At 56.1% G+C, this 23,995-nt stretch overlaps 1 protein-coding gene across 7 annotated transcripts in view; it reads left to right on the top strand.

Annotated features, from left to right (window-relative positions):
• The window catches only part of MYO7A (myosin VIIA), a 107,554-nt gene that overhangs the window by 28,241 nt on the left and 55,318 nt on the right, over positions 1-23,995 (top strand). For all 7 annotated transcript variants that reach the window (XM_082410309.1, XM_082410306.1, XM_082410308.1 and 4 more), the window contains 17 exons: positions 414-535; positions 622-764; positions 1,040-1,153; positions 2,401-2,554; positions 3,268-3,344; positions 3,879-3,998; positions 4,759-4,901; positions 5,902-6,112; positions 6,634-6,769; positions 10,025-10,131; positions 16,054-16,191; positions 18,109-18,267; positions 18,686-18,778; positions 20,893-20,987; positions 22,276-22,360; positions 22,900-23,118; positions 23,575-23,682. In XM_082410309.1, coding sequence (XP_082266435.1) covers positions 414-535; positions 622-764; positions 1,040-1,153; positions 2,401-2,554; positions 3,268-3,344; positions 3,879-3,998; positions 4,759-4,901; positions 5,902-6,112; positions 6,634-6,769; positions 10,025-10,131; positions 16,054-16,191; positions 18,109-18,267; positions 18,686-18,778; positions 20,893-20,987; positions 22,276-22,360; positions 22,900-23,118; positions 23,575-23,682 — 2,224 coding nt within the window. The remainder of the gene's footprint in view (positions 1-413; positions 536-621; positions 765-1,039; positions 1,154-2,400; positions 2,555-3,267; positions 3,345-3,878; positions 3,999-4,758; positions 4,902-5,901; positions 6,113-6,633; positions 6,770-10,024; positions 10,132-16,053; positions 16,192-18,108; positions 18,268-18,685; positions 18,779-20,892; positions 20,988-22,275; positions 22,361-22,899; positions 23,119-23,574; positions 23,683-23,995) is intronic.

The raw sequence follows: 23,995 nt of genomic DNA, 5'->3' as shown, positions 1-23,995 counted from the left end.
TAATATAGAGAATCACCTCCCCTTTCCCAGGCCTTATACCTCTATTAATGCTACCAAAGCTCATGTTAACTTTTGAGACCAACCTTGTTTACTGCTGGCTCCTGTTAAATTACGGTCAGTTGCAACCTCAGGCTCCTGTTCTCTCTTGGGCAGAGGGTAAAATGACAAAGCATTGATCGAGCATCTAGTTCATGCCATGCTGTGTGGCAGTGTGGATGGAAGAGTGTGTGTGTCTGAATGAAGGGGAAAGAAAGTAACCTTTAGCTGTGGCAGGGCACTGAGCTCCTTTCGCCTTCCCCAGGCCTGGAAGGTCCTTAGCGTCAGCCCATTTTACAGATAGGAAGCTGGTTGGAGGGGGGGGCCGCAGTTTAGGGCAGTAACAGGTCTTGCCTCTGCCTGGGTCTCCTCTGCAGTGGGGAGTCTGGGGCAGGGAAGACGGAGAGCACAAAGCTGATCCTGCAGTTCCTGGCGGCCATCAGTGGGCAGCACTCGTGGATCGAGCAGCAGGTGCTGGAAGCCACCCCCATCCTGGAAGGTAGGGCCGGGCTCTCAGGGCGGGGCTGGGGGGCTGGGGGGCGATTGACACTGACCGTGACCCATGAACGTCTGCCCACCCTGCAGCATTTGGGAATGCCAAGACCATTCGCAACGACAACTCAAGCCGCTTCGGGAAGTACATTGACATCCACTTCAACAAGCGGGGCGCCATCGAGGGCGCCAGGATCGAGCAGTACCTGCTGGAGAAGTCACGTGTCTGTCGCCAGGTGGGCCTGAGCCCCTGGGCAGAGCTGAGCCTGCGCAGGAGCCCCAGCCTCAGGGGGGTGTGGGGTGCACACCATCTGCAGAGCCTTGCTTGTCCCCGTGTTGCTGCTTGCTTGCCTCAGTGCCTGAAATCCCAGCAGGAAACCCACCCACGGGGACTTTTTCATGAAAGGCACTTGTTAACATAGTAAACTGTTTACAGTCTGCTTGACTGTCTGGTTCCTGATGGCCTCCTCCTGCCCTCCCATCCCCCAACACCTTGTGCTCCCATTTTTAGGCCCCCGATGAAAGGAATTACCACGTGTTCTACTGCATGCTGGAGGGCATGAGTGAGGAGCAGAAGAGGAAGCTGGGCCTGGGCCAGGCCACGGACTATAATTACTTGGCCATGGTGAGGCCCAGGTGGGGCACCCGGGGAGGGGGACACCGTCCCAGCCCCTTCCCAGCTCCAGACCTGGTGGGTAGGGACTTCTTTGTGGGCTTTCTTCCATCCTCTGACTGGCCCCAGCCCACCATAAGGCCTGTTCCCCACGTGGGCACACACCTGCTTGTACACACATCTAGATGGATTATCACAACAGACACACACATTCCTAACTGTGTAGACATCCCAGACCCAGGGATGCGTAGACACGCACATGCCCACGTGTACACACACCCGGCCCTGTCTGCACACATGTGAGGTGATACGTTATTCTTTGAGGACGTGGAGAGTGGGACCTCTGCCAGGGCCCCCGGGATTGTGGGGTACAGCCTGCTGTGGCTTCAGCCTCAGGGGCTTTCTGGTTGCAGGGTCCTGGTGCCAGCCTCTTGTTGCTGTCTGGCCATAAAGGAAAAGTGGGCCTGAGGCCATTGCTGCCACTCAGCGCCAGTGGTGGGCCATGCACACAGCAGGCTGGATTGGGGGGCACCAGCTTCCCTAGCCTTGGGGGGAGCCCATGCCTGGTTGTCTGGACCTGAGGTGGGCCAGCCACGTGGACACAAGTGTGGGCTATGGCACCTGAGGGATGTGGGACAACCACGGTGTGTGTGTGTGTGTGTGTGTGTGTGTGTGTGTGTGTGTGTCTGTGTCTGTGTCTGTGTCTGTGTCTGTGTATTGTAGGTGTGGCAGGCCTTTCTGGACACTTCCGTTAGCTGGCTGGCACACTTGGATACACACACATACACACACACATGCAAACACGGGTCTCATAGGCACACCCAATGGGGCAGACCCCAGGTGATGCCCTGCCTGTCTGTAGTTACCACCTCCCACCTTCTACCCCAGGCTGCACCTTGTGAGGGGTTCCAGTTCCTGAGGGTGGATGTCCATGGGGGGAGAGGGGTAAGGTAAGGCCTTGGTGCTGTGGCTGCCAGGCAGGGTGACGGGGGCAGGCATGGCATCAGCGACCTGGCTCCTCTCACCCATGGGAAGAAGGGGCATCCACGCTCCCCAGATGTGGGAAATGTATTCTTGAGAAGGCCAGCCAGGAGCTTTCTAGACTTTCTGGAGGAGTCATAGGTGAAGTCAGTGCTCAGAAACCCAGGCTGGCCTGGCCAGGCAGAGAGGGCCCTTCAGCCCAGGCACTGCCTCTCTGTGGGTACCTGTGGCCTCCCTGACACCCTTCTGCACCCCACTCTCCCACCCCCTCCCACCAGGGTAACTGCATAACCTGTGAGGGCCGCGAGGACAGCCAGGAGTATGCCAACATCCGCTCGGCCATGAAGGTGCTCATGTTCACTGACACGGAGAACTGGGAGATCTCAAAGCTCCTGGCCGCCATCCTGCACCTGGGCAACCTGCAGTATGAAGGTGAGTGACTGAACAGCCATCTTCAGAAAAGAAGGCAGGCTAGAAAAGGGAACACGTTCACTCATCTGACACTCCAGCAATGTGCCAGGTTGGGAGGTGGTCCTCTGAGACAGGCACCAAGTCCACTCTGCTCTTGCCCTGGTGCCCAGCATGGTCCCAGGACAGAGTAAGAGCTCTGGGAACGTTTGCTCAGTGTGAATGAATGATCCCAGCTCTAAGGAGCTCACAGTCTAGTGAGTCTTGAAAGACTAAGAGACATGGAGAAAGTATGCACAAGGCAGAAGGAAGAGCCTGTGCAAAGGTCCTGAGGCCTGAGAGAGCATGGCACATTTGGCGAAGGGCAGATGGTATCAGGCACAGAGCCAGACAAGTTCACCAAGCCTGTCTCAGGAGCCCCTGATTGCTCTGGGGGTCTGGAGTGGGGGTCATGGGAGAGGGGGCCATGACTGCCAGTGTCTGCTACTTGGATGTCAGGCATGGAGCCAGATGCTGGGCATACCTGCTCCCTACCCTCCTGGTGCCCGTGGCTCATGGTGACAACATTTGTCAAACTGATATTAACCCAGAAAAGCATTTAGTCATGGTGCTGATGCCCTCTGTGGGCAGGGCAGTCCCCCTGAGAGTGGGCAGAGCCGCCTCGTCCTCCTAGACTGTCCCTTTCCCCCCACGCCCACCCCCTCTTGCCTGACGCTGTGCCCTGGTGCTGCTGACAGACCGTACGTTTGAAAACCTGGATGCCTGCGAGGTCCTCTTCTCCCCGTCCCTGGCCACAGCCGCGTCTCTGCTCGAGGTCAGTGAGAGCTTTCTGTCCCCTCGGCTGCTTCTCTTTCTCCCAGAGGAGCAGTTTTGACTTCAGGCTCAGGGAGCTGGGGCCCTCTGCTTGGAGAGTTCTAGAAGTTCGACGTCGAGAACCGGTTGTGTGCAGGATCTGTGTTGGGCACGGGTCCCGGAGGAGGAGTGGAGACCTAGCGCGGCTGCCCCTGGGGAGGGTGTGGAGTATGGGGGGGCCCTGAGAGGGTCAGTCAGTCTTGTAGTAAAGATTTACTAGGCTCTGCCTCGAGTTGGAAAACTGGTATAAATAAAGCCAGAGTCAAAGCCAGTGCCGGAGGGACAGGGGACATGCTGGGGGGATGGGAGTGGGCTGTTGAGGAGAGAGCAGTTCCTTCTCAGCGGCCCTTGGGTGGGTTTGATGACTGGGGAGGATATGGCCGTGGAGGGCAGAGTCTGGGTCAGGCCTGGTGGAAAGTGGGAGGGGCTCTAGGTGTGATGGAGGGAGGGGCAGGCTGGCGGGTGGCTGAGGGGTGCCTGGATGTTGCCCCACTAGGTGAACCCCCCAGACCTGATGAACTGCCTGACCAGCCGCACCCTCATCACCCGCGGGGAGACGGTGTCCACCCCGCTCAGCAGGGAGCAGGCGCTGGACGTGAGGGATGCCTTCGTCAAGGTGGAGTGGCTGCCGGCTCTCCCCGCCCCACGGGAGGTGGGGTTGTTGACGGACAGGAGCCGAGGAGTCCACAGAGCTGGAAGGACGTCTGGGCCTTGACCCCGGTCTGCCCTTGGGTCCGGCTCCAGCCACTGGCTCTCTCTGGGGCCTGGGCAAGAGTCTGCCTTCCCCGGAGCCTCATTCGTCTTTCCCACAAGGGGCTGGGAGCTGTGCTCTTCAGGGGCCCCAACAGCTCTGGTGCCCTGAGGCCCTCCACACCTGGCCTGCTTCATGCTGAATCATAATCTTTGGTCACTCAGTCTGCTGTGCTATTCCCAGCCCAGGGATACCCTCTCTGATCTCTCCAACAAAGACCGCTGAAGAGGGGCTGGGTCGGGTGGAGAGGCCCCCCAGTCCTGCCATTTTGTCATCCACTGAGCCCCTCCGCTGTGCCAGGCCCTGTGCTGGGCTCTGGGACCCTCGTGATAATCAGAGCTGAAGGGGAGACAGAGGTGGTTGGAGAGATGGGAGCCCAAACTGCGTGAGGTCAGGAGAAGTTTCTTGGTGGAGCTGATATCTCCACAGAGCTTTGAAAAACAGGCAGGAATTGTTCTGGCAGGAGAGGGTGCTCCAGGGAGAGGGAGAAGCTGGAATAAAAGCTTGGGGGTTTCGTGCAGCAGGAAGGGGCTGGAGTGAGGCCACGGAGGCCCAGGAGCCTGGCCGGTCCTCCTGGGAGGCTGTGGCTGCTCCCCGTGGCTTATGTGGCTGCCTCTCCCCTCAGGGGATCTACGGGCGGCTCTTTGTGTGGATTGTGGACAAGATCAACGCAGCAATTTACAAGCCTCCCTCCCAGGAAGTGACGAACTCTCGGCGGTCCATTGGCCTCCTGGACATCTTTGGGTTCGAGAACTTTGCTGTGAACAGGTACCACATGGGCTGTGTCCTGTGGGAATTTTCTTATACAACATGGGCTTAAGTGTCAAATGTCTCCCTTTAAACTACATTTAGCTGGCTCCAAGCACACTCTGCCAGGCTGTTGGAAAATTTGACTCCAGACACCCTGTGGGGCCCTTTCCCCTTCTTCCCTGTCCCCTCCAGTCCCTGGGTCAGCTGAGGCCAGCTGGGGTGGTGGAGCAAAGGCTCTCACACCATCACAGACACTCTAGTCCCCGCTGCCCATCAGTCCAGCGTCCAAGCTCCAAGGTGCCTCAAAGCAGGTGAGGCCGGGCCTGAGCCCAGCTTGAGATGGGGTGTTGGCCATCGCTGGTGTCCCACTTGGGGGCTGTGTGAGGGGCAGATGGATGGAGCAGGCCCAGGTGGACACTGGAACTGGAGGCAGCCAGCCCTGCCCCACTTTTTAGCTGTGTGACCCCAGGCAAGTCACTTCAATTCCTGTAATGTTCAGATGTCTCAAAGCCCTCCACACCACCAAAACACCCACACTGAACACATGAAGTGTCTGTTACCTGGGAGAGCACTGAGTTGGTGGCTCAGAGATGTCACTGTCAAGGCCCTTCTTGCCAAATCTCACGAGCCCCCTTCCCACGTCTGCTGACGCTTTGGGTCTCTCTTTGAGGCCCCTCCCCAGTGCCTTGGCTCTTCCTCTCCCAGGTGCTCTGCCAGGGGTGTGGTGCCCATCTACCAGCTCTCTCCCAGGGCCTGGTCATGCAGGGAAGAGGGCTCCAGCCTTAACTCTCCTTCCGACTCACTGAGTGACCTTGGGCAAGTGCTGTGCCCTCTCTGGGCCTCCGTGTCCTCTTCGGTAATGGAGGGGGTTGGACTTGCAATGCTGGTTCACCTCAGAGATTGGAAGTCCCAGGGGCACACTGCACACCAAGCTGGGGCCGGCCCCTGAGCAGCAAGGCAGGGCCTGAACATCCCCCTGCCTCCTGCTGCCACCTGTGCCCTGCACCCCTCCCTGCAGCTTCGAGCAGCTGTGCATCAACTTCGCCAATGAGCACCTGCAGCAGTTCTTCGTGCGGCACGTGTTCAAGCTGGAACAGGAGGAGTATGACCTGGAGAGCATCGACTGGCTGCACATCGAGTTCACAGACAACCAGGACGCCCTGGACATGATCGCTAACAAGCCCATGAACATCATTTCCCTCATCGATGAGGAGAGCAAGTTCCCCAAGGTGGGCCTGCAGCGGAGCGGGGCAGACACGTCCCCTCCACACTCTGAGCCTCCGCTTTCCTCATCTGTGGAATGGGACTAATGACACGCGCCTCTCAGAGCAGCTTTGGGGCCGGTTCAAGTGCTCTCATCTGACATTTGGGAATTACCTACGGTCCAGTGGGTCCTGGACCAAACTATGAAGATCTAAGCATGCAGCTGGTGCAGAATAGGTGCTCCAGACGCGGAATATGTCTTAGAGTGGGGGAGGGGCTGCTCTCATGATTTTAATCATGGGAAATAGATTTTCTAAGCTGGAATGTACTTTCAAGGTTGTGTAATTTCAATTCACCCACTTAACAGATGGGGAAATGGAGGCCCAGAGAGCTCCTGTGTGGGGCATAAGTAAAGGGAGGGAAGCTGTTGGGAAAGACAGAAGAGGGAGTGAAAAGACAGGGGGCAGGAAAGGCAGTAGGGCCTGGTGGAGAGTGGGACGACAGGGAGGAGAGGGTGGGCTTGACAGCTGCTCCTTTGTTCCCACAGGGCACAGACACCACCATGTTGCATAAACTGAACTCCCAGCACAAGCTCAACTCGAACTACGTTCCCCCCAAGAACAACCACGAGACCCAGTTTGGGATCATCCACTTTGCAGGCGTTGTTTACTATGAGAGTCAAGGTACAGGTGGGCCCTCTGGGGCTGACTGTCTCTCTTTGCTTGTGTCCCCTCCCTTCCTTCCCCTTCTCCAGCCCAGGACAGAGACCAGGGCCCTGGAATACAAAGAGGGAAGGGATGTTAGGAAGCATTGGGCTCAGTGTTTTTTTTTAGGGATTTAAAAAAAATTGTGGTAAAATATATGTAATATAAAATTTACCATTTTAACAATTTTTAAGTCTACAGTTCAGTGGCATTAAGTATATTCACAATATTGTACAACCATCACCACTCTCCAGAGCCTATTCATCATCACCCCAAATAGAAGCTCTGTACCCGCTAAACAATAACTCTCCATCCTCCCCCCACCCGCTAGTCCCTGATAACCACTATTCTACTTTCTGTCTCTATGTATCTGACTATTCTAAGTACCTCATATAAGTGGAAACATACAATATCTGACCTTTTGTGTCTGGCTTATTTCACTTAGCATAATGCCCTCAAGGTTCATCCATGTTGCAGCATGTGTCAGAATTTTCTTTCTTTTTTATGACTGAATAATATTCCATTGTGTGTGTGTGTGTGTGTGTGTGTGTGTGTGTGTGTGTGTATATACACCACATTTTATTTATCCATTCATCTGTTGGTGGACATTTTGGTTGTTTCTACCTTTTGCCTGTTGTGGATAGTGCTGCCATGAACATGGGTGTATACGTATCTTTTTGAGTCCCTGCTTTCAATTCTTCGGGTGGGCTCAATGCTCTTTTGCACATATGGGGAAACTGAGTCTCAGAAGGGGCAGTTAACGTTTTTTTAGATCACACAGCCTATTGGCCGCAAAGCCAGGCCTAGAACTAGCCCAGTTACTCACCAAAACTCTTTGAGCAACAAGACCAAGTTTGGTCTTTGAAGGAGATGTATCTTCTTTTCTCCTGGGAGATATAATTGGGCTCATTTTAAAGCTAGAAGTGAGGAAGAAGGTCAGAAAACAGTCAAGTTTTCCCCACTTGGAATTCTTACAGGGTCTGTCAAAAGCGGGCAGACTGCCCTTGCCAACTGCACTCCTCACACCCTGGTGCCAAGAGCTGGCCTTGAATGGGCTTCAGCTGTGGGATGTGTCTGCCCTCCCGCCTTCAGTCCCAAAGGGTCCCACCCACAGCCAAAGCCAGTGAAATTCCAAACGAACAAGCAAAGAGCCACTGCTTTCATACTTCCTTGTTGAGTTGGTCCAGAAGGCAGAGAGCAAGCCATGCAGCAATTATGGAATCAGAAGGCTGCTCAGCCCTCATTAAATTATCGAGTGTGAGATCCGCCCCACCTGTTAGAAAGAAGAAAGCCAATGTTAAGTTTGAAGGAGTGTTGGGCAAACAAGTGGATCTGTTGTTTGGAGTAAGAGAGGGTTTTTTTTTCAGTTCAGTCCAACCAACGTTCACTGAGCATCTATTACGTACTAGGCTTCATGATGTGGCTGAGGAGACGAAAATGAAAATTGAGCAAACTCTACTCAGTTATAAAATTATAGAATATTATTAGACCTGGAGGGAACATAAGGCTCATCTACTTTTATGGATTTGGAAACTGAGGCCCCGAGAGGGAAATGACTTGCCTAAGGTCACTAATCAGTTTTGAGCTACTTTAAACCATTGTGTCAGCATTTTCTGTTGACAGAGCACTGTTTCAATTCAGTAAATTTTATTTATGACATGTGTGGTGCTAGGTGATCCAAAAAGAAGCTAGAGCTTATGGGTGCATCATGCTCATTCAACAGACAAGGAAGCTGAGGCCCAGAAGGGGACCTCCCTAGGGTCCCGTAGTGAGTCTGTCATAGAGCTTTAATTAGGACCCTACAATTCCATCCCAACTTCAGAGCCCCCCTTCCAGTACTGAGTGCCACCTGCAGCTCACCCCTCCCCAGATGCCAGGTGGGCAGCTCCGCACTGGGTCTCTGTGCCATCTGCCAGCCAGGGCAGCCTGAGTCCTGGGGGAAAGGGTGCTGCTTCTCTGCAGGGTTCCTCCTCCTCAGGCATCCCCAGCCCTTGGGCTCCTCATCTTCATCTCCACGCTAGCAAGGCCCCCCATTAACCAGTTCCTAAGTCCTCAGTCCCTGGTAATGGTAGCCTTCTGTGGAGTCTGTGTGGTACAGGGGAGCCTCCCTGGGCTGGTGCCAGGTCTCCTGTGCTCGGGTCTTAACTCTGCCCGTGGCTTGCTATGTGCCGTTAGACAATTTGCTTAGCTTCTCTGAACATCAATTTCTTCCCTCGTGGGGGTGGGGAAGATAATCTCCACCTGTCCTGCATATACAGGGGGAGCTGTGAGCATTCCAGCTGTGAAGGCACTATCCAAACACAAGGTCTCTTAAATGCATTCCTTTACTATTACCTGGTACCAGATGAACTTGTATTCTCTCCCAGGGCACACACTTAACAAGGGCTTTTGACACCTTTGTTACTGAACTTGGGTCCTTGGACTCTTTAATCAACAGAAATTGGTAAGAAGCCAGACGAGAAATTCAGGCAAGCTTTACAGGGGCTCGGGCTGCTTTAGCACGAGGGAGTGAGAACAAGAAACAGGTGCCTTTGCTCACTCCCTGAGCGGGGGCGGGCTGGTTCCTTAAATGAGGTGAGGGCGGTGGCGGATTGGTGGGTCGGGCTGGAGGAGGGGCTTAGGTGGTCAGCTCACCCTCTTAGTGGTGCTGTGTGCAGGGGTCATGGGCAGTTCTCTGCTTTTGCTCCCAGCAGCTCAGGAATGGCAGTCGGTTTGTGGCGTTTTTGTGTCTTATTGTTCACAATTGCTGGCACCGCACATGCGTGTAGTTATTTTTAGTCCCTAAGTTTCTTTGTCTTTTGTTGCTGGTGGAGACGTTTGTCCAGGTGCGAGCACTCCGGTAGAGGGTCCCAGGTCCCAGCCTGTCTCACCTTCCTCCAAAAGACTGAAGCTGGCATTTCAGGTGTTGTGGTGGTTGAGTTGGCAAGGTGCCCCGCTCCCTCCCGGGGCCTGAGACTTCCTGCCCTCCTCTTTGGCCAGGCCGGGAAGAGGTGGGCTGTGAGGCTGGGGAGACGAGTTCCAGGGCTGGCTCTGCCCCTCACTTTCTCCATGACCTTGGGCAAGCTACTGTCCTCTACAGGCCCGAGTCCCCAACTGTAAAGTGGATGTGGTTGAACTAGGTGGATTTTGAGGGTCTTCCTGGACCAGGCGTTGTGGCTTCGGGGAAGGGGTGAGTCTTCTCAGGGGGAGGCTGCCGGAGCTGGCGAGGTGTGACTGCTCTTTGCCGCTGCCCAGGCTTCCTGGAGAAGAACCGGGACACCCTGCATGGAGACATCATCCAGCTGGTCCACTCCTCCAGGAACAAGTTCATCAAGCAGATCTTCCAGGCTGACGTCGCCATGGTAATGTCGGGGTGTGGTTTTCATTGGGCAGGAAGGGCCCCCAGAAGCCAGGCCGGTATCTAGGTGCCCCCTTGTCTAGTGGCTTCAGCTGAGCTCCTCTGGCCATAGAGCAGGGGCGGTGCTTTGCTGTGGTTCCGGGAGGGGCTGGAGGGCCTCCAAGATCCTCCTATCGGGTCCTCTTGTACTAATGAGGGGGAGTGGGTGGGGTGCAAGGCCCAGAGGAGGATCACGTGAGATGCTGCAGAGCAGAGCCTGATCAGGACTCGGTTTTCCATGGGGGGCCCCTCCCCTGCCCCGACCTCCAGCAGCGAACAGGGAGCGCCGGCAAAGAGGGGACGTCCAGCCTTGAGGACGCGGATGCGGGTGGCTGTTCAGAGAAATGGGCACAAACGGCATATTTGCACCAGCCCTGGACCCCATATTGGCGGGGGCGGGGGTGGAGAATTTCCCACCCTCGACATTTCCTTTGTCCCTAGAGTGTTAGCCTGGACTCGGTAGTGGGCTCAAGCCAGATTCAAATCCCAGCTCCACCACCTTCTCACCGGGTGGACTTGTTTCCTGCAGGATTGTATGCCTTTTTATTTCATATTTTCCTCCTATCCCATGGCTTCCTGGAGAGTGCGTGGAGGGGCTCAAGGGGAGGGCAGAGCCGCTGCCCCCTCAGTGCCTGCCCTGCTGCCTGTGTTGCCCCCAGCCTCCCAGAAGCCCAGACCACTGCCCTGAGGGTTGTCTTCTCTCCCTGGTGGATTTTGCCCTCTGTTTTCTGACCCGCCACGTTCTCCTTGCCCCCCACCCCATCTCGCCGTGCACTGTGGTTCCTGTTGTAGTTTCTCTGTGGTTATTCATCGGGCACTCTCCGCCAGTCAGCAGCTTCTGCGAAGGTAAAAGACCCCAGCCCGGGGCCGGAGGATGGCGGGAGAGGCCTCAGCAGCCCTTGGGGCTGGGCTGTGTCCTCAGCCCCTGCGGCACTGAGGCTTGGGGAAAGGGCCTTTTATTCTTTATTTTTTTTGGAGTGTGCGTTTTCATGGAGTGGTTTGTGGAGTGGTTTGATTTTTGTTTTTGGAGTTGTGTGGACTTCAGGCATCTCAGTTTCTTAAAGGAGGAAACTGAGTCCTAGAAAAAGAGGTGAGACTTGCCCAGTGTATCGGGGCAGGGCTGGGACTCGAACCCTTCTCTCCCAAGTTCTCTGCCTCCACGGAGTCTCTTGGAGGCATCAAGGCCTGCTCCTTCCATCAGGCCCTACTAAGGGTTTCTACGTCCATGACTCAGTCAGATCCTCTGATTAACCTTGTGGAGCAGGAGGGGCAGGTGGTATTTTCTGAATTTTGCAGATGAGGGACTGAAGCTCAGAGATGGAGTGTGGTTCACTCCCAGTCACAACATCTGGGGGAGCTGGGACTAGAAGCCACTCCGTGCCCCCTGACCTGCTTAGGCCCTGGAACACCATCCCTGGTGTGTCCTGACCACCAGCTCCAGGTCGTGCGTGGCTCCCAAGGCGCTCTGGGCCCCAAAGATGCTGGGTACCCTTAGCAGCAGCATAGCTCCGCCGTCCCTTCGCCTCCCTTTTCTCTTCTCAGCCCTCAGTTTCCTCTCTGCCTAATGCTGACATCCTCTCACATTCGCTCTTAACGCTGGGTCCCCCTTCCTTCCTGCATGTCTGGCATCCCCCTGCTGCCTGGTGCCTCGCAGAGTTCTGGCACAAATCACAAAACCACAGTGGTAGTGCAGGGCCCCCAGCGCATCAAGAGCAGGGAGGTTGTCTGGAAGGAGGCCTCCGCCCTCTGCCCACGGTCGGCCCCAGGCCAACACTGTGGCCCAGCTGGTTGATGGGATGAACGTAGGGCCACCACCAGCGAGGGGCCCAGGCGCCTGGAGCTCCAGCACCGGCAGTCCCCACCATGAAGCCCACAAACTGCCGGTCGCAGTGTTGGTGAGACAGGAGAGGCTCTGGACTCTCCCCCAGTCTTTCCTGTCCTTCTGTAGATGCCAGCCCAGCCCCTACCAGGCCTACCCACTCCTCCTGGTCTTGGGCAGTCCCGGAAGACACTGAACCCATCTTTTCCTCCTACTTCTCTTTCCCAAGCCCGTGGAGGCATGTGGGGACCTCTCCGTGAAGTTTCCTGTTCTAAGCCTCCTTCCCTGAACTCTGGGAATAGAACCCACTTGCTGAGGAACCGTGGAGAGGTCCAAGTGTGAGACTGTGGGGTGTCCAGAAGTGGCCCGCTCCGGAGGGAGTTTTTGGAGCACAGAATGAGAACCTGGCAGTGACAGATTTGATACCAATTACATCTACTCTTCTGGCCCACTTAGGCACCCCCGTGAGTAATTACTATTGCCCCTACCTTACAGGTAAAGTAACTGTGGCCCAGAGAGGCCAAGGTCTTTGTGAGAAGTCACACAGCTGGTGACACACAGGGATTGGTTCCAGGTCTGTCTCAGGGAGGTGTAGGGACTTGGCCAATGTCACATACAAGTGAGGGCTACAGTGAGGCTTTCTTGTCCCTGCTCCTTTTCACTGTACTGTGCTATCTGCAAGCTTTGCCTCAAGGAAAGGAAAAATGCTTTGTAACTGCTGGAAACATGATAGCTCTGTTAAAGGAACAAGGAAATGGGCTTGGTGAAGTGTGGATGCTGAGTCAGTTTATTGGATGACAGTGTACTAGCCGCAGCGCTCTCCTTAGGGTGAGGGCCCACATCCTTCCGGTGATCTGACCTGTGTCCTGCGCAGGTCCCCAGCCCCTGAATTTCCACCCTTCTGACTCTTGTGTCTGCCTCCTCAGGGCGCCCCCGGCAGCCCCACCCCAACCGTTGCTGCTGGAGGGAGCAGCAGAGCAGGGCAGCTCTTCCAGGGCATGAACACCGCCCCACGCCCACCCCCAGGCACATGACCCAGGCGCCCTGAGTCCACAGGACGCTGGTTCACTCCTTATGCAGGTGGCTCCTCCTGACAGTGACTTCCCAGCCCCGATCACATCATGCTCAGGTGCCTGCACCTCACATCCCCTCCGAGGCGTCATTTAACGATGACCTTTGGACTTCTCACTTCTGCCTTTACCCCATCCCTAATTATCTGCAGATTATCCCAGAAAACAACAAATGTCGGAAAAGATGACCTTTCCCCTCAATGAAATAAAACCAAATCAGAAACCAGGTGGCCAGGGAAATGAGAGCAGACCCTGGGATCATAGGCCCCATTCACTCATTCCTTCCTTCCATCACATATACCTACTGAATGCCTGTTATATGTCAGACATTGTCATATGTCCTGGGGACACAGTAGTGAGCAAAACAGAAAGAAACCTCTGTCCTCGTGGAGCCTGTGCTCTAGCAGAAGGAGAAAATAGTTAATAAGCAAATAAATAAGTGGATTACATAATGTCAGATGGTGACTTATGAGATGGGGAAAAATGAAGGAGGGAAGGGTGCTGGTGGTGGAGCTTTGCAGTTTTGAACAGGGGATCAGGAAAGGCTTTACTGAGAGGTTGGTGAGGAAGTGAAGAAGCCAGCCACGTGCATTCTGGAGGAAAAGCATCGCAGGGAGAGGGAACAGCAAGTGCAAAACCCTAAGGTGCTTTTTAAGCCCCAACCTGCCCTGGGAAGAGCATGGAGGCAGGGGTGGCTGGAAGGGAGGGAATAAAGTGGTGGAGAGGCTGGAGGTTACTGGGACCAGGTCCTGTGGGATATGTGGGTTCTTACAGAGGACCTTGGCATTCATGCTGAGTGAACTGGGGAGCCATTGAGGATTTTGAGCTGGTTGGGGGAGGGGAGACATGACTGGATTTGTGTTTTAACAGCCTCACTCACTCACTCACTATCACTGTGTCGATAGTGGAGTGGAGGGCGGTGTGGAGAGTGGGGGACAGAAGCAGGGAGACCGGTTTGGAGGTTATTGAAATAACGAGAGAGCCATGCAGGCAGCTTGGACCAGGCTGACAGTGGAGGAAGTGGTAAGAAGGGGTCAGATTCTGGGTCCATTTTGGAGGTAGAGCCAATAAGATTTGCTGACATATTGGATATGAGAGAGGAGGAGTTGGGAATGGTTCCTAGATCTGTGGCTTGAGCAGTGGACAATTTCTCGGAGCCCATGGACGCTAGCAACCAGTTCAGCACCACTTCAGTTCAGCAAAGTGTTGTTGATTGTTGCTGTGCCAGGCCCTGGGGCACAGCAGTAAACAAGGCAGACCTGCCTGTCCTCACGGGGCTCACAGCCCAGCAGGGAAGACAGACAGAAAGGAATAGTTCCAGAGTGCTGACTGAAACCAAAGAAGGGTGTGTCCTATGTGCGTGTATGTTGTTTGTATGTATTGTGCATGTGTGCATGCTTTGTGTGCTGTGCGTGCGGGTGTTCTCTGCGTGTGTATTTCTGTGTGTGTTGTGTGTGTATATGTGTTATGTGTGTGTAGTGTGTGTGTCGTGTGTGTGTGCTGTGTGTCGTGTGTATTTGTGTGTGGTGTGCATCTGTGTGTGTCTGTGTATATGTGTGTACATTTGTATGTTATGTGCCTGTGTGCCTATGTATGTGTGCTGTGTGTGTTGTGTGTCTGTGTGTGTGCTGTGTGTGCACACACGTGCTCCTGGCAAGGCCTCTAATGCAGGCTGGGTACAGCCCACCCTGGACAGCTTCCCCCCCCAACTGGGGGTCGCTCAGTGCTGCTGCTGGATCAGGTTCTGGGGCAGACTTGGGGGCTACAGACCTGACATTCACCCTACCCCAGTGCAAATACTCCTCAGCTTCTCTTGGCAAAATCCTAGAATATATTCCAGATAATACTAAAATAGAAAACATGGCAAATTTCAGAATAGCAAGCATTTGCTGTTTCTTGGCAAGTTTCATTTCATTCCGGGGGCGTATGGTCTAACTTTAGAATGGGTTACATGCCTCTCCCTCTCCCCACATATCTCACACATTGACATCTGCATCCTTGGTTTATGGTGCTACAGGATACCAGATAAAATGATGACTCATTTACAATATAAGATCTTATAATAATAATCAAATTCACTAATAAAAAATCCTCACCCAAAAGAAATTGCCAGGAAAACAATAACATCAAAGTGCTTTGGAATCGAATCTTGTTTCTACGTCCAGTTTCTTGGCCTGAGAGGTTCTGCTTCCTGTTTGTTTGCTGCTCAGGTCCTCCCCCAGGACCCCAACTCATTTCATAGTCTTCTGAGAGGGAGACCCCAACAGGGCAGGGAGGTGCAGGGGGTCGCTGGTCGGCTCACCCAGATAGTGGCTGGTGGAGCACGGGGCCCTTGGGCCTTGGTGCTGGACGGCGGCCAGAGGCCAGCTGTGTGCCTTCTTAGGAGGCTTATCTGGGTCTGCCCCGCCCACCTGCTGCTGACCTGCTAATCCCACAGGGAGGGCAGAGGGTGCAGGTAGCACTGCCGCCCTCACGGGTTGCTGTTTACTGAGACAGACTCTCACAGCCTGGTCAGCTAGATAGATGGCACTATTCGCATTTGGGAGACTGAGGCTCAGCGCTGCTTAGTGACCTGCCTAAAATCACAGGACTTGGAGGTGGTGAGCCAGGGTTTGAATTTAGGTCTGTCTAACCCATCTCTAGAGACGACCCCATCGTCCTGAGGTGACCAAGTCTGGCCACTCATTTATACCGGGAAGGGAGGATGGAGACTCAGAGAGGGGCTGCGTCTTGCCCAGAGTCACCCAGCACACCAGGGCGTGTGCCGCGCTCCTGGGCCCAGGATCAGGGAGGCTTCCCAGAAGGGGGTGCGTCTGGGATCCAAGCTCCAGCCCAGACCAGGCGGGTGACAGGAAAACCCATGTGCCTGGCCAGCCTGCTTCCTTGGGCGGCTCTCCCTCAGGCCCTTGACCAGCTGACCTCTCCCCTCCTGCTTCCCTTCCGGAGGGCTGGAGGGGCACGGGTCAGCCCCTCCCATCGCTGTGGTCCATCCCCCCAGGGCGCCGAGACCAGGAAGCGCTCGCCCACACTCAGCAGCCAGTTCAAGCGGTCGCTGGAGCTGCTGATGCGCACGCTGGGTGCCTGCCAGCCCTTCTTCGTGCGCTGCATCAAGCCCAACGAGTTCAAGAAGCCCATGGTGAGCAGCCCTGGCCTGGGACGGGGCGAGGGGGAGGCAGATGGGACCAGCCTGGGGGGGTGGGAGGGGCTGGGCCGAAGGGGCAGGGTGGGCTGGGACATGTGAGACTTTGTGCTCTGTGGGGAATGGCAGGGCCCCTGAGGGGCTTAAAGAACAAAGTTCCTATTTACTGGAGGCAGCAGGTGCCCTGGAAAGAGCCTGGACTCTGCAGTAGTGGGCTCAAGCCAGATTCAAATCCCAACTCCACCACCTGCTCACTGGGTGACTGTAGACAAGTCACTTCATTCTCTCGTGACTCAGTTTCCTCACAGATGGAAATGAGACTGATCATACCCACCTCCTGGGGGTATTCCATGCAATAATGCATGCAAACTGCCTGGCGCCTAGGAAGGCACTCAGTAAGTGGCAGCTGTGGTTCTTGCTGTGGCCCTGACTTTGAAAGCCTTCTCTCCTTTGGTCCAGCCAATGACCACCTCCTCCTGGAACCCTTCCTGGATTCCTTTGACTGGTTGGGAACATTTTCGTTTTTGGCTTTTCTGAGTAACATCTGTTGAGCCCTTTCTGTGTGTCCGGAGCAGAATGGATGGTCTTTCCACAGCCTCATTCAACCTTCCCAACAGCCCAGGAGGGAGGGACCTTTATGGCCCCATGTTCAAGATGTGGGACCAGAGGCTCAGGGAGGTTGAGGGGCTTGAGGCTGCAGAGCCAGGAGCCTGGGCCGCCCCTCCCTGGGAGCCCTCTCCTTCCCCAGCTCTGGGAGGTGTTGTTTACCACAAGTCTCTTCCCAGTGATAGGAGGGGAGGCCCAGGGGAAGCTGGGGCCTGAGGGTCTGGGGAGGGACGGAAGGCGGGAGGCCAGTACTGGGCCAGGGAAAGTGCCTGTAGCGAGAGGAAACAGGTGGCGGCAGCCAGCCTTCCGCATGCTAACTCTGTCCCCTGTCCCCTGCCCGGAAACATTCCCCAGAGTGGGCTGGCCAGTCCCCCAGGGGATCAGGACCGGGTCTTCAGGGGCGTGAGAGTCACAGAGGGCTCCAGCGAGCTCCCCTCTAAGGCAGGAGGTCCAGGGGACCGAGGCCGGGGCCCTGGAGTTGGGCACCATCTCTCTTGCTCTCAGATGCCTCTGGAACCTTCTTTGGGCTGACCTCAGCATCTGTGGCCTGGCCCTTGGCTGCAGGACCTCCTCCCTGGGTCTCCTGCCTCCCTGCCTCCTGTCCCCCACTCCCGTCCTCCTCCCCACTGCAGTGAGAGACGTGGTTCTCAAACACAAATCTGACCCGGTCACCTTCTGCTGCTTCCCTAGCCTGGCCTCTCAGGTCCTTCACAGCCCATTCACCAACCCTGCTGCCATCACAAAAATGACTTTGTGCCAATTAGAAAAATGTATCTCTTCCTTAAGGAAGGTACTTTGCTGTCAGCAGCCAGAAAGCTGTCTGAAAAACTATAAACCTAAGATGGCTATAATATGAAGGGCGACCCCTGGGGTTGTACAAGGCACCCACCACCTGCACAACCATAATCATGGCGTGGATTAGCCTCCTCAGTCCCCATAAAATCCCCCAACATGTCCTGCGCTTTCAGGCTTGCTCACCTTTGCATGAGCTAGCCCCTCCAGCACCCTCTCTCCTGTCAGGGTTAGAGCAAAGGTCCTCCACGAAGCCCCCTCGAGATGTCCCAAGGAGAATTAAGCTGTCTGTCCTCTGTGCCCTCAAAGCACTCAGCTCACTCCACGTGAGGGCCTCATTCCGTGCTGCTTGGTGGCTTTGGACTGCAGAGTCGCGTCTGGTCCCGCCTTTGCTCCTCATCTGCTGTGTGACCTTGGCCTCTCGGGGCCTTTGTCTGGGGCCAGGAAAATACAGAGCAGGGCTGGCCTCCCAGCGGGAGCCTCCAGCACTGACGCCCTTGGCTCCTTGCCTGGCAGCTGTTCGACCGGCACCTGTGTGTGCGCCAGCTGCGGTACTCAGGGATGATGGAGACCATCCGAATCCGCCGAGCCGGCTATCCCATCCGCTACAGCTTCGTGGAGTTCGTGGAGCGGTACCGAGTGCTGCTGCCCGGCGTGAAGCCGGCCTACAAGCAGGTACGGAGCTGGGGACATAGGCGGGCGGGAGGGAGGGTCACAGCTCTGGGCTGGGCAAAGGCCCCAGTGTTCTCATTGGAACAGTGTGCTGGGCGTGACATCAGCTCGGCCACCTCAGGTATGGCTGGGAAAATTGGGGTCAGGCAGTGGAGTGCATCTGAGAGCTTCCATCGTCATGGTCAGCCGGTGTGGACTTAACACGTGGTGAGTGGGCCCTGGCTGTTAGCTGGAGGTGAGGGTTTTATAATCATCGGGCCAAGCTAAGGAGAAGAGTGAGAGTCAGAGAAGGCAGGGCCCGGCTGCGGCCACACAGAGTTATGGCCAGAGCTGGAGCAAGAGCCCTGCCTCCCAGCCGTGGGAGGGACACCAGGTGGCCTTTCCATTGGTGAGGGCGCCCATTCTCTTATGTACCCCCCAGGATGACCTTCGGGGGACATGTCAGCGCATGGCTGAGGCTGTGCTGGGCACCCACGATGACTGGCAGATTGGCAAAACCAAGATTTTTCTGAAAGTGAGCACGGCCTCTGACTCTGGCTGCCTTGGCGGGGCTGTGAACTCCCCGTCACGGTGGGAACAGGTCCTAGGGGTGTGCTGTAGAGGAGTTGCAGCACCGAATGGGGTCCGTGCTGGGCCTTTGCGATCCTCCTGCCCTGCAGCTGTGGCTGGTTGGAGCGGGTGGTGGAGGGGCAGTTGGTATTTGAGAGCACCTATGACCTGGAGGTGGGGTTGGAGCAGGGACCCTGGGTGAGGAAACCGAAGGCCAGAGGTGGGCTCATCAGGGAGGCCTGGATTCAGTCCTGACCCTGTGGTTGTCTGTCCTGGGAATTTGGGCAGGTCACTGGCCCTTTCTGAGCCTCATTTTCCCATCTGTAAAATGGGATGTGCTTGTGGTGGGGGGCTCTTGCGTGTACCTTTGGTGCCTTCCCTTTTTTCCTGCCAGGCGGGGCTCATGCGAGGTTGTGGTCGGCCGTGTGCTGCTCACCTTGCTCTCTGGTGTCCCCGGGCCTGTTCCCACGCTCCCCGAGCAGACACCTGGGGCCCTCTGGCTCCCACCACAGCTTGGGCAGGACTTTGGGGGCTGGGCAGTCGGGGAAGGGGCAGGGCTGGGAGCAGGAAGCTGGACCGGGGGAGCTTGCTGGAGCTGGCGTAGACGGGGCAGCTAGAGCAGGGACAGCGTGAGCGCTGGCTTCTCCATTTCCATTTCTGCCGTTCTAGATTTCTGGCTGTCCTGGGTGATGGGGCAGGGCTCCTTCCTCTGCATAGGGTGGGCCCAGGCAGCCCAGGACAGCTGGGGAGAGGGAACGGGGGAGCCAGCCCTGCGCTGGAGGGAGTCCTGGGGTCTAGTCTAATTCCTCCCTGGCTGAGGGGCCTGGGCCAGTGCCTTCATCTCTCTGAGCCTTCATTTCCTCATCGGAAAAATGTGTTGACTGTTCCCTGCCTGTATGTCTCACAACTGCCACCTGGAGAGCACGTTCCGTGGGCCAGGCCCCAGTGGGGGCTTTTTGTCCATCATCACTCATTTAGTCATCACAGCAGCCCATGAGGTAGAATTATTATGACCGTTTCAGAGGCTTAGCACATAGAGGTGAGGTGCCCATGGTCAGGCGCTGCCCTGGAGTGGAGAGCAGGGCTTCCAGACTGTGGTTCTGATGCCCAGCCCACATGGGTGAGGGAGGGAAGGCGTGCAGCACGATGGCATCTAGTGCCAGAGACATCATTGTCCCCATCCTCCACATCCTCACTTTTCTGGGCTCTTCAGAAACCAGTAGTGGTTTCCAGACCCCAAACATCTGCTTCTCATTCATTCACTCACTCGTTCAGAAAGCCTTGGCTGAGCAGCCCCTCTGTGCTGGGCCCTGTCCCCAAGTGATGTGTCCTGTGATTATCTGATGGATGTCCCTCCCCCACCAGACTGAGATTCCCCAGGACAGGGCCCAGGTCTGCCTGGTCATTGCAGCCTCACCCCAGCACCTAGCACATGGCTGGCACATGGAGATATTTGATTCATGTATTGAACGAACCATGAGTTTTGTCCAACTGGAGTGAGGGTTAGGGGCTCAGGAGTGAGAAGGAGAGGGGGCTGGAGAAGTGGGCAGGGCCTGATGGTAGAGGACCCAGGTGCCAGGGGAGGAGACCAGGCTTGACCCCGGGAGCCAGTGGGGTATCTCTGTGAGATCTGTCCTTGAGGGAAGGCCAGAGGGGGAGCAACAGAGGACAGGAGACTGGTTAGGAGGCTGTTTCTAAGATCCTGGAGAGAAACAATGGTGGCCTGGCCCAGGCCAGGAGCTGATGTGACAGAGCACCTAGAAGAGCTGGGACTCGGGTAGAGATGGCCATAGGATGAAGCCAGTGTGTGTTGGGCCCCCGACTCCATGCAGTCAAATTAGGCCCCTCCTGCTCCCTTTGTCCCTCCCAGACCTCTGGCATCCACCACGACAGTACCTGTCTGTACTTGTGGCTGTGAGAGGCTGCCCCATGGGGCCAGAGCAGGGTTGGGAGCCTTTGGGGCCCAACTGAGCCCTAGGCCTGGGCTCTGAATGAAGGAAGAGGGGGCCCACCTGGGCGGCCTCGGCTCTGGGACTGGAGAGGTTGGTAGGGGCGCCGCTCAGGAGCTCTGCCCTCCAGGACCACCACGACATGCTGCTGGAGGTGGAACGGGACAAGGCCATCACTGACAGAGTCATCCTCCTCCAGAAGGTCATCCGGGGGTTCAAAGACAGGTTCGTGCCTGGACCAGTTCTCCCCACCTCAGCCCGCATGTGTGTGTGTATGTGTGTGCGTGTGCTTGGCTCACCACCGTTCCTCCCACGTGAACACGGAATAAACACCCATGTGCACACACAGAAAAAACACCCATGTGCACACACAGAAACATGCACACACGTGCACACAGGGTCATGCAAACAGGGTTGAACACTCAGGCACGTGCACCCATCTGTGCCCCCGTGCCCAGTAACACAGTACCCCCACCTATACACAGGCTTGCACACGTGGGCACATGAGGCACACAAGTGGACCCTCTGTTGGTCTCAGATGCCTGATGAAATTTCCCAAAGAGGAAATTTGAGATTTTGTGAGTTACAAAGTGTGTCCCATATTCCATGTAAGGGGCATGTGTACAGCTGTGTCAGTTCACAGATGGGCAGGGCTGACTCAGGAGTGTGATTCAGGCTCCACAAAAATCCCACAGCCTGCATCTTTTGCAGTTCATCTGGTCACTCCCTTCCTCTATCCGTCCACCCACTTGTCCATCTGTCTGTCTGTCTATCTATCTAGCCATCCTTTGTCCATCCATCCACCCACCTGTCCCTCAATCCGTCTGTCCATCTGTCCAGCCATCCTTTGTCCATCCATCCACCTGTCTGTCCATCAACCTGTCCCTGCATCCATCTGTCCGCCCCCTCCCACGGCTGTGCCCTCGTTTGTGTGTGTATCCAGGAATTGGCTTGCTGGCTCACCCACACTGACGTAGCCATCCTTCACTCCTCCCTTATTTATTTCTACGTTCAGGAGACACCTGCTGTTTGATGTGTGGTCTCTCGTCCTCCATCAGGTTGAAGGTGACTGTCAGCCTGTAGAAGCTGCCTAGTGTGCACAGGGAACAGCATGGTGCTCACTCAGTCAGAAGACCAGGGCTCCAGCCCCAGCCTCATCAAGTCTCAGTTTCCTCACCTATAAAATGAGGGAGTTAGATAGTCAGTAATAAGTGATGTTTACAGTTTTCAAAATGTTTAATCTTTATTTACTGACTACTCATACATTTATTCATGAGTAACCTTCTGAATGTCCACCTTACTGGGTTTATGCGACAAGGCTGTGAGGCAGGCAGGGCAGGTATTATTCTGCCCATTTTACAGATGAGGAAGCTGAGGTGCAGAGAAGTTATAGGCCTTTGCCCAAGGTCATGGAGCCAAGGAGACACAGAGCTGGGACTCAGCCCTGCTCTCCTAATTCCAAACCCCACCCGAACCCTGGCAGAGGTCCTCCTGCATTATGCTGCTGTTTTAGGTCCAACTTCCTGAAGCTGAAGAATGCTGCCACGCTGATCCAGAGGCACTGGCGGGGCCACAACTGCAGGAGGAACTACGGGCTGGTGAGCCTCCTCGAGGGAGCTGCTTGTTGCCTCACGAAGCCTTTGAACCTGGCCCTGTTGCCATAGCAGCAGGACTTACCTGTTTGCAGGGCCTGGCTGGCCTCTTGCCACCCTGCCAGCCCCTACCATTCCTCCAGCCCAAAGTCCGAGTCTGGTTTTTGCAGCTCTCCCCATCTGGTCAGCAATGTTTGTGCTTTTCTTCTGGAATGTTTTGGTGGGTGATGAGCACCTGGGTTATTAAACACCTCAGAGGGGGCCAGGAATGGGTGTGTCACATGGACCTCTGTGAAGGAACTGGCCTTGGGGCTGGGGAGGTGGACAGGAAGGAGGCCCACTCCTGGTCTGAGGATGGGAGTCTCTTGGGGGGGCCGCATCTCAGGGAAAGCCAAGGCCACTCCCTGGGAAACTTCGGTCTGAGAGGAGACAGCTGTGCCTTTGGGGCTTGCAGGTTGGAGAGTGGAGCCCGGGGCAGTGACCTCCACGGGCAGGGTTGGTCTGGAATCAGGGCAGTGGTTCTGAGCTGGTGGCCATCCTTGCAGATGCGGTTGGGCTTCTTGCGGCTGCAGGCCCTGCACCGCTCCCGGAAGCTGCACCAGCAGTACTGCCTGGCCCGCCGGCGCATCATCGGGTTCCAGGCCCGCTGCCGCGCCTACCTGGTGCGCAAGGCTTTCCGTCATCGCCTCTGGGCTGTGATCACCGTGCAGGCCTACGCCCGGGGCATGATCGCCCGCAGGCTGCACCGGCGCCTCAGGGCTGAGGTAAGGGTCCCAGGTCCACAGCAGCCACAGCTCTGAGCCCTGTGACAGGTGTGTCCTCCGAGGCGTGCTCTTCCACCTCAGGCCGACATATCGCCCCACGTGTGGCCTGAGCCTGTCGGGGGGTGGGGATGTAGGGCTCTACCTCTTCGGAGGCATGCACGAGACTGGACCCCCCATTTCCCTCTTTCCAGCCAGGGACAGGCCAGGGGCCCAGTCCCTCTTGTGACTCTTTGGGAGGCCAAGGTGAGCCTGCTTTGGCTTTGGGATCAGCGGTGCCCCCAACCCGCTGTGGCACCTGGAGGGTTTCGCATGTGGCTCAGTTTCCCTCTACCAAATTATTTGGCAAAGTCATTCCCAGTCCCAGAACTCAGCCGGGGTGGGGTGGGGTCGAGCTGGCGGGAAGCACCGTGACAGTCACACACGGTTTGGCGCGCACCCTGCCGCTCCCTCCCCCAGTACCTGCGGCGCCTGGAGGCTGAAAAAATGCGGCTGGCGGAGGAGGAGAAGCTCCGGAAGGAGATGAGCGCCAAGAAGGCCAAGGAGGAGGCTGAACGCAAGCATCAGGTGAGCTGGGGATGTGCCGACTCCTTAGACATCCATTCACTGGTTCAGCAGCCCTCAGCCAACACTGGCTGTCCAGCCTCTGTCCACGCGACCTTCCTTCCTTCGTGCGCTGGGTGCCTGTTCTGTGCCAGGCCAGGCCAGAGGGCTGTGGCTCCTGAGCGAGCGGGTCCAGGCCCTCAGCTGTGTTGTAACAGGATAAACAGCCTGAGCCGGGGTGGGAGCCCCCAGCTATGTGTGGCTACTGAGCACTTGAAAGGGCAAAGCATTGTCAGTGCAAAATGCACACTTGATTTTTTTTCTTTTTGGCCACGCA

The sequence above is a fragment of the Balaenoptera physalus genome, assembly GCF_965194825.1.
Source record: "Balaenoptera physalus genome assembly, chromosome: 10".
Taxonomy (NCBI): domain Eukaryota; kingdom Metazoa; phylum Chordata; class Mammalia; order Artiodactyla; family Balaenopteridae; genus Balaenoptera; species Balaenoptera physalus.
Note: the sequence above shows the minus strand (reverse complement) of the source record. Positions and strands in the feature narration are given on the sequence as shown.